Raw genomic sequence first — 9,775 nt, forward strand, 5'->3', positions numbered from 1 at the left:
AAAACATCGGAGCCAACATCGATTCATCGATGTGGTAGAGTGAAAGACTTCAGCATCGATAGTGCGAAAGTGACATCGATTTTGTGATGACAATGGTCTAAAAATCGATTCATCGATGTTGGCCTGAAAAATTTCAGCATCGATAGTGCGAAAGTGACATCGATTTTGTGATGACAATGGTCTAAAACCACTCGCTCGTCGATTTCTATGTGTCCCAGCCACATCAGTCGAATCTGAAAGGATCTTCAGCAAAGCTGGACAGCTAATATCAGAGCGTAGAGCAGCGCTAAAGGCAAAACACGTAAACATTCTCTTATTTTTCAATAAAAATATAGATTTAATTTGATCTCCTTAAATGTAGTTTATAAGAAAAAATGAATTGTTAGTTTGTAAGAAACTGAAAAAAGTTTTCCGTTATATTCATTTTAATTTGTTTTTGAAATACATTTATTTCATTTTTTCGTTTACTTTTTGGTCGTTTTATAAATTCAAAAATGTTGTTCGATATATCGATGTATCGATGTTGTGTCTGGGAAACATCGAAAACATCAATATAGGGAAACATCGATGTTTTTGCAGCTCTACTTCACTGTCAACTTTGTTTTTAATGCACTCGAATGTTTCTCGAATGTTTTTTTTTTATTGATGAACGCAAAGCACGTAAAGCAATTATTTATTAACCGCAATGAAAATCACTTTTAGGACTGTTTATATTAATAGTTTTTCACTTCTTTTCACAAACTATCACTTGCAAATTGTTCACAACACGTAAGAAATTGTTTAACTTATTTATTTGTAATGAAAATCATGTTTTAAGACTGACAATGTTAATGACTTTTTTCATAATCCGGGTTTTATAAAGTGAAATTTTACCTGTTTTATGAGTTTTTGGGTTTTTATATTCCGATTACGCATAACGCACAATTCGAACTGACGAAAGGATTGAAAACGAGATAAAACAATACCTCTGGTGACAAGTGCATATATTTTTTACGATTTTATTGTTTTTTAGGTAAAGAAATTTAAAAAATTCCAAAAGGTTTAACAAGTACATTTATCAACCTGACCTGACCCGACAATATGTAACGCCCATTCATACCTAAATAATATTATAATTCAATAGGAAATGTGGAAAATCGGGGTTTTTAAGTGTAATTTTACCTGTTTTATGAGTTTTTGGGTTTTTGACATTCATCAATATCCGTAAAATTGTATTACCTGTTTATAACACTATTGTATATTTTTGTCAAAAATGCAACCTTGCAATTTTTACAGATGTTTAAAGTCAGGTAATTAAGCAGCTGATTTTTGTGACAAAATTGGCGGGAAACTTTTAATAACTTTGAGCACTTGGCAAATCCAAACTAAATAATATTTTTCTATTTTTTAAAATGGATATTGAAGTTGGAGGTATGTAAATTACGAATAATGAGCACAGTTTGTGTGGTAATTTGATTAACGTTATATATGTATGTGTACTGTTTTGTGTTGTCCAAGGAAATCAAAAAGCTGACAAAAGTGTTCATCTTCTGTAGAGGAAAAAAAGGTGTTCTGCGTATTTGTGCGTTGTGTAATGTTTGTTAAACAATAGTAGGCACTTTATATTAAATTGTAATAACAGTCCGGTTTGCGGCTTTTCCGATGCTTTAATTATTTAGATGTGCTTGAGTTCTGTCACGCCATGTTGCTGGACGTGTGGATGCACAGCGGGCGCCACTCTTCCGCGCTGGTTGAACTTGTATTTGGTCAAATAGATGAATGTACACTGAGTGACAACAAAAAAGAGAACAATAAAAAAAAAAAAAATTAAATAAAATATCACGTATACGTCATGATGTCTATATGGGCATTGGAGTAGGCGTGGTCAAACATACTTGAAAGTTTGCTTAAATATTTAGAGTTGTCTATTAATGAAGTATGCCAAGTTTCAGCTCGATAGATGCAATATTCGATTTTATGCCACCAAATCGGGAATTCGGACCATAATGCACCGGCAAGACACAAGTGTCAACAAGCCGAGTGTCTAAAATGATCGGGTGCACGAAGAACAACCACCGGCAAGACACAAGTGTGTACAAGCCGAGTGCCTAAAATGATCGGGTGCCGAATAGGCAAGTGCAAGAAAGGCCTGACTATGACAATGACTCATACTCGCAGCACTCGCATGATTTTGAGCAAGTGTGTATCTCTCACTCGGTTTGCGAGTGCTAAGTAGCACCGGCACTCAAAAATTTATGGGTGTGAGTTGAGTGTCGAAATTTGCCACCTTTGACGATGTCTGTATATGTATACATAGAGGCACTGCGATAGCTCTGGTGGTGGAGTGCAAGCCGAGCACGTTGTGGTGCTCGGGTTCGAGCCCGCTCGGGGTACAAATTTTTTTAATCGTATTTACAATAGTTATAAATAAAAATTGTGGATGTTATTAAAGAAATACTTTTGTAATGCTCAAAGAAAATAAGAGTCTTAAGCAAAGGAACCATGAAATGGAGAAGGAAATTCGGTCTTTACGTCAGCAGCTGGAGGAATATAAGCAATTGATATGTCTCTCAGCAACATTTTCACAGAGACCCATTTGAAAATATTAGAGAACGGAGGAAAGCGACATTTCTGCTGCGATTTGTCTGCATACAGCGGGCCTCGTGCGTAAAACCATTTTACAAGAAAGGTTATCCTTTGGCCAGTCGAACCACGTTGTATAGGTGGTTAGCAGAAGTCACAATTAAAACGGGTACCCTGGATGTTGTCATTGACCTTATGCACGACGATGATATGATTGAAGAGGATAAGGTATGCGTTTTATCATTCGACTGCTGCTAGTTTCGAATATGACAGCTCAGCCGATGTGGTCTATAAACCAAGTAATAACGTACAATTGGCTATAGTTCGTGGGTTGAAAAAGTCATGAAAACAGACAGTTTTCTTTGACTTTGATACTCAGATGGATGCGGATACCCTAAATGACATTGTAAAGAAACTCCACAGAAGAGGTTATCCAGTAGTAGCCATTGTGTCTGATTTGGGACCGGGAAACCAAAAGTTATGGAGACAACTGGGTATATCGGAAAGTGAGTTTGAAATTAATATTTAACACAAGTGTAAATGCAAAAGTTTTTTAGAAAATACCTGGTTTAGTCATCCAGCGGATGATCAGTTGAAAATACATGTATTTTCGGATACACCACACTTAATAAAGTTGGTTCGTAGCCATTACATCGACACCGGATTGGCTATTAACGGAAAACAATTAACAAAGAAGACAGTTTAACAGGCACTTAGTCACAGCTCTAAGTCTGATCTGTCCATCTTATTTAAGATTACGGATAACCATTTAAATGTTAAATGTCGTCGCTCGCTATACAAAAAGTGAAGTTTTGCAACTTAATTGTTTTCCAACACGACAGCGAATTCCATTAGGCTATGCTACGAGTTGGGCTATGAAGTAGAGAATGCATGTGATACCTCGGATTTGTTTAAAGTTATGAACGATTGTTTTGACATTTTTAACTCTAAATTATCAACATCAAACACCCTCGAAACGACTCAGCCATATGGGAAACACATCGAGATGCAAAGAGCCGTTTTAATGGAAATGAGTAATATTATGTGCAGGGATATTGTTGGCAAAGGACAAATGCTGCCATTTCAAAAAGGAATTTTGCTGAATAATGCTTCGCTGGATGGTTTACTTTCTTATTTGACCAGCAAATATGATTTGAAGTATATTTTAAAAAGTCGGCTTAACCAAGACATTTTAGAAAACTTTTTTGGAGCTATCCGAGCAAGAGGTGGTCAGTTTGACCATCCTACTGCTCTTCAATTTAAGTATAGATTAAGAAAATATATATACCTATTATAGACACTACAAAAATAACTAATAATAATAACTAATACTAATCCAATGTTTAGCTCGTGATTGTTTTAGGTTTGCCTTGTCTTTTGTGTTGTCTTATGTTTTTTATGTTTTTACTTTATTAAGCAGCCATACAATAAAAAAGGGCTCCAAAATGTTTTTTTGTATGGCTTCTTTATTATTATTTACTAATATTTTTATTTCTTAATTAGCCAAGAACACTGAATTGTTGTCTGGAAATGGGGACGTAGAAGAAGATATGGATCTTTCCAAAAAATGACCATGACAAAGAAAATGAGCCTGAAGACTTTGTTATAGATATTCATAACAGACAAGAAAATCAAAACTTAGACGAGCTCACAGGGGATGCGATGGAATATATTGCGGGCTACATAATAAAGAAATTAAACATTTCTGATGAGTTGGCTGGAAATGAAACTTTTACGTATGTGGATGAAGTTTCTCACGAAAGACTCAAAAAACCATATGTCAAATTCACTCAAAAACTAATAGAATTAGAACATATATTTTTAAGTTATATTATCAAGGAGACATTAATAGTAGCTGAAAAAAATGTAAATATTAATTTAAGCATAAAAGAATTTTATTTTAAAATTGGAATTTATTTTAGGATTAAGAACCTAAACAAAAGATTATTTGTCCAAAAACAAAAGCAACGTCCAATTTCCAATTCAAAATTATGAAAAATTAAATTATAAAACAAATTGAAAATTTTTTTATAACTGGCAATTTTAATCCCCTTGCATCGTCTAAGGGTTAATGCACAAATTCATTGTCGTCTCGCTCACACTACTACGCTGCCACCCTTTCACTCGCACTCATTGTCAAGATTACTAAGGTACCAGCTGTTGCCGACGGGAATTCCTTGTATTATTGTATCATGGCTAGCATTATTGAAGCACACCCAGAACGTTTTCCAACCCATATTAAAAATAATAATAACACCCTGTCGATGCCAGATGATGGCAGGTGTGACCACTCAAAACAGCTGACAGTGTGGTCGCGATCAATTGATATCGATAGTGACAAAGCTAGTGACCTTGTCACACGCGCAGTCACACTGATCTAGTTTATCCTCACGTTGGTCACCCTGCCCTCTTTTAGTGCTTTTTCCTAACAACATATGTTCTACTATTCTGACCGGCACAACAAGTGCATTTCTCAAGAGTGCAATAAAAGACTTTGTAAAGTTTACAAATATACAATAATTCCAAAGTGATTGTGTTATTATTTATCTGAAGACGCCCCCCTACACATTTTGGTCCTTCTTTGCCAATAATGCTCAGAATGTCCTTCTCGGCACGGCGGTCATCAACGTATGCCACTTGGGCACTACATACACCGCACGTGCGCTAATTGATTCCGGGTCCGAAGCGACCTTCATTTCTGAGCGTCTGTTCCAACGCATTAAGTTGCCTTTCCAGTCCGTGCGAGCCCAGGTATCCGGGCTAAATCACGCAGTTGCGGCCCAATCGCAGAAGTTATGTCACTTCAGCATTGGTTCTCCGACGAAGCCGAGGCTCCATATCGAGACTTCGGCATTCGTAATTCCACAGTTGGCAGGCAAACTGCCCTCCTTCGATATGCCGCGAACTTTCCTAAGGGATCTACCAGCGATAGAACTGGCAGATCCACACTTCTACAAGAGCGCTCAGATTGATATTCTAATTGGCGCGGATATCCTTCCGTCGGTCATCTTGAGCGGCTCCCGGCAAAACATTTGTGGCTCACTCCTTGGGCAGGAAACCGTGTTTGGCTGGATTCTTACCGGCCCCGTCTCCCAGAGTATGTCGACAACTGTTTCTGCGTTTTCGACAAGAGTCGCCCACCAAGCAGACGAACAGCTCGACAGCCTACTTTCCAAATTTTGGGAGGTGGAGGATATTCCAGCGAAGCTGATAAAGGAGTCAGACTTCGTTTGCGAAGAAAACTTCATTAAGAATACTTCTCGTAGCAAATGTGGCAGATATCGGGTGACTCTTCCATTCCGGAAGCCCGATGGCATTGAACTGGGTCATTCCAGATCTATAGCGCTGGCTCAATTCCTCAAGAACGAGAATCGTTTGTCAAGAAACGATTCTCTAAAGGAACAGTACAATGCCGTTCTCCAGGAGTACGTGGACTTGGGTCATATGACACACATATCGCCGCAGGCGATTGTCACGACTCCTAATTTATACCTGCCTCACCACGCTGTGTTCAAACCAGATAGCACCACAACGAAGGTGCGGGTCGTTTTCAACGCATCTTGTCCATCTTCAAATGGCAAGAGTCTGAATGATATCCTTCATTCAGGGCCCATTCTCCAATCGGATCTCACGTTGCAGATCCTCAGATGGCGATACTATCGATATGTGTTCAATGCGGACATAACGAAGATGTATCGTCAAATCCTCATGGACTCGAAGCACACGCCGTTATAACGAATTCTGTTCCGTACGTCGGACGGTGAGATCCGTGTCTTCGAGTTGAACACAGTGACATTCGGTGTCAACTGTGCGCCTTTCCTGGCTCTACGAGTCCTCCAGCAACTGGCTGATGACATACGCTTGGAGTATCCTCTCGCAAGCCGAGTCATTTCCAACAACATGTACGTGGACGACGTCCTGGCGGGGACACACACGAAAGAAGAGGCCATCCGGACCATTGCGGAAGTGTGTGCAGCCCTGGACAGCGCTGGCTTCCCGCTGAGGAAGTGGACGTCGAACCATAAGAGCGTGCTGAAGGACATTCCAAAGGACCATCTACTTCGAGAAGATTTCCTCGAACTCGAAGACTCCAGTACGGCGAAAACTCTGGGCATCAGGTGGTTCATGCCACCAGAAGTTGCCCATCAGGACTCCTACACGAAGAGGGAAGTGCTTTCGCAAATCGCTAAGCTTTTCGACCCAGTCGGGTGGCTGGCCCCTTTCGTTATCCGAGCCAAGATCTTCATGCAGGAGATCTGGCTGAGAACGCTCGAATGGGACGAGCATCTACCCACGGATCTTTCGCTCCAATGGAAGGAGTATCTCCAGAGCTATCCTGCTCTGGGAAGGATCCGGGATTCCAATTCCAGACACGAGTGAAGCTCCAGTACCACGGATTCTGTGATGCATCAGAAAGGGCGTATGGAGCAGCGATCTATGTCCGTGTGGAGACGGCGAACAAGGTTTCCACACATCTCCTTACTGCGAAGACAAAGGTGGCTCCTGTCAAGTCTCTCTCAGTGCCACGTCTCGAGCTTTGTGGCGCAGTCCTGTTGGCTGAGTTATCTGCAGCCCTCCTCCTGAATCTGCCAGCAGAAAGTTTCCAGACTTTCTTTTTGGACTGACTCAACAATTATTCTCGCCTGGTTGAACAAGCCACCCTGCAGATGGACAACCTTTGTGGCCAATCGTGTGGCCAAAATCGTCCAAGCCAGCGACGCCAACAACTGGTCGCATGTGCGATCCGAGCACAATCCGGCAGATCTTGCAAGCGGAGGTGTCCTGCCACAAGAATTGATGCGTAATCCTTTGTGGTGGCATGGACCAGAGTGGCTTCATCTCCCGTCAGATCAATGGCCAACGTCTCCAAGTCCCATTCCGGAGACTCTGCTGGAGCAACGGATTAAGTGCAACGTCGCTAAGTTACCTCCTACTCCTGACTTCCTGATTAAGTTCTCTGAGTTTGGCAAGGCACTGCGCACGTCTGCCTATATCCTCAGATTCATCGATAGAAGTCGGAAGTTGGCAGTTCCAAGCTCTACCGTGGTCCAAGCGGATGAGCTGTCACGGATCCAAGAGCGGCTAATCGTCATGGCTCAATGACAAACTTTCCAACAAGAATACCAATGTCTGCAGTCCAAGCAGCAGGTTCCTTCCTCAAGTTCAATCCGAAACTTGAACCCTTTCCTCGATGGCAAGGGGATTCTACGGGTCTGTGGGCGTCTGAGGGCAACCCACTCGCTGCGTTATGATGAGAGTCATCCAATCATCCACTCGTATTCCTCGTCCTTTGCACGACTACTGGTTCGTTTCACCCATCGTATATCCTTACATGGGGGTAACCAAGTCGTCATGCGGCTGATCCGTTCCAGATTCTGGATTTCAAAATTGAAGGTCCTCGTCAAATCCACCATGAACTCTTGCAAGGTTTGCGTCATCTACAAGAAGAGATTGCAGACCCAAATGATGGGGGACTTGCCCAAGGAAAGGGCGTCCTACTCGAGACCTTCCACGCACACTGGAGTCGACTTCGCCGGCCCATTTGAAATAAAGTATTACACTGGCCGAGCTTGCCTCATCACCATAGGGTATGTCTGCGTCTTCGTGTGCTTCAGCACGAAGGCGATCCACTTGGAGGCAACATCGGATCTCACGACGGAGAAATTCCTGGCCGCATTCTCCCGTTTCATCGCACGGCGCGGGTGTCCATACCAGATGTATTCGGACAACGGAAAAACCTTCGTTGGAGCTGACAAGGTGATCTCCAACGACTTCTTGGAAGCGACGAGGGAGTGCATCATCGCACAACATGCCCACAAGAGCCTATCCTGGCACTTCAACCCGCCGGGCGCCCCGCTTATGGGTGGATTATGGGAAGCCGGCGTAAAGAGTTTTAAGGCACTTTTTTACAAGGCGACATCCACCTCGAAATATACGTTCGAAGAGTTGTCCACTCTTCTCGCTAGGATCGAAGCCTGCCTGAACTCGAGGCCGATTTCCCCTATGTCCGAGGATTTACTAGCGCTCACTCCTGGCCATTTCCTCATAGGTGGCCCTCTTATTTCGGTGTTGGAACCCCCAATTAACCAACCGGCCACCTCCATCCTCAATCGATGGCAGCGACTGAAGGCTCTTCACCAACAATTTTGTTTCCGTTGGAAAGATGAGTACCTGAAGGAGCTGCACAAACGGACGAAATGGCAATCCCCTACACGGGACCTTCGGATCGGTGACATAGTCGTCATAAAGGAAGACAACCTCCCCTCGAACGAGTGGCGCCTGGGACGGGTGCTGACGACGTGTCCAGGCACCGACGCCAAGGTCCGAGTGGTAGATGTGCTCACGGCGCGGGGTACCATCCGAAGACCCGTTGCCAAACTTATTCTACTCCCGATGGACAGCAAGACTGACCCCTCCACGTCAGAAGGACTGAAGGACGAATAACATCCTATTCCGTACTCCTATTCGTCGTCCTGTGTTGTCCTATGCTGTCCTGTTCCATGTGTCATTGACACTGCAAAGAGGCTACTACAATAATCGTTGGTTTCTTTTCCTGTTTTCATTTCATGTAGTATGCCATCACATACATCCACCCACCAGGACCGTCCCGCTGGCACCAACTCGTTCCGGTGTCGCGTGTGCCGTGGGGTCCACCCACTCCGGAAGTGTCAGCGTTTCCTGAGGCTGACAGCGGAGAAACGGTTGAGAGCAGTACTCATCAACAAGTACTGCTCTAACTGTCTGGCCCACCAACACTCCGGGCAATCCTGCCGCAGCGCGGGTAGGTGCAGGGTGTGTCGGGGGGACCACCACACACTGCTGCGCTTCAAGGAGGCACGCAGCGCTCACCCCAACCGTCAGCGACGAGGCGATGACCAACCGGTCTCCACCCGGTCCCGAACCCCAACAAGGCCACGCTCGTCAAGGCCACGCTCGCCACGGCCACGCTCGCCACGGTCACGCTCCCGCTCGCCGTCACCCCATCGACTGGCCTCGCCGACGTCCGAGGGGGCTTTTTCGACGTCGCTCGCATCCTTGCTGCAGGACAAGGCAGTGAGCATCCTTCCGACGGCCAACATCCTGATCGACACCGGATGTAAGACATTCGAGATGCGAGCGCTGATCGACCCGTGCGCGGCGACCAGCCGTATCAGCGCATCATTGGCAACGGCCTACCGGCTATCCGTCACCCGCGTTGGTACGGAAGGCGTCT

General features: G+C 43.8%; 1 protein-coding gene across 1 annotated transcript; it reads left to right on the forward strand.

The window, feature by feature from the left end:
* The first annotated feature begins 7,914 nt into the window (after positions 1–7,914).
* On the forward strand, positions 7,915–9,006 carry LOC133839574 (uncharacterized). Its single transcript, XM_062271186.1, has one exon. It carries the CDS (start codon positions 7,915–7,917, stop codon positions 9,004–9,006), a length of 1,092 nt encoding a protein of 363 aa, XP_062127170.1.
* Positions 9,007–9,775: the final 769 nt, after the last annotated feature.

The sequence above is a fragment of the Drosophila sulfurigaster genome, chromosome 2R (assembly GCF_023558435.1).
Source record: "Drosophila sulfurigaster albostrigata strain 15112-1811.04 chromosome 2R, ASM2355843v2, whole genome shotgun sequence".
NCBI lineage: Eukaryota > Metazoa > Arthropoda > Insecta > Diptera > Drosophilidae > Drosophila > Drosophila sulfurigaster.

Excerpts from the sequence above, each read along its gene's own strand:
- LOC133839574 (XM_062271186.1), top strand. The coding sequence starts at position 7,915 with ATGCGGCTGATCCGTTCCAGATTCTGGATTTCAAAATTGAAGGTCCTC.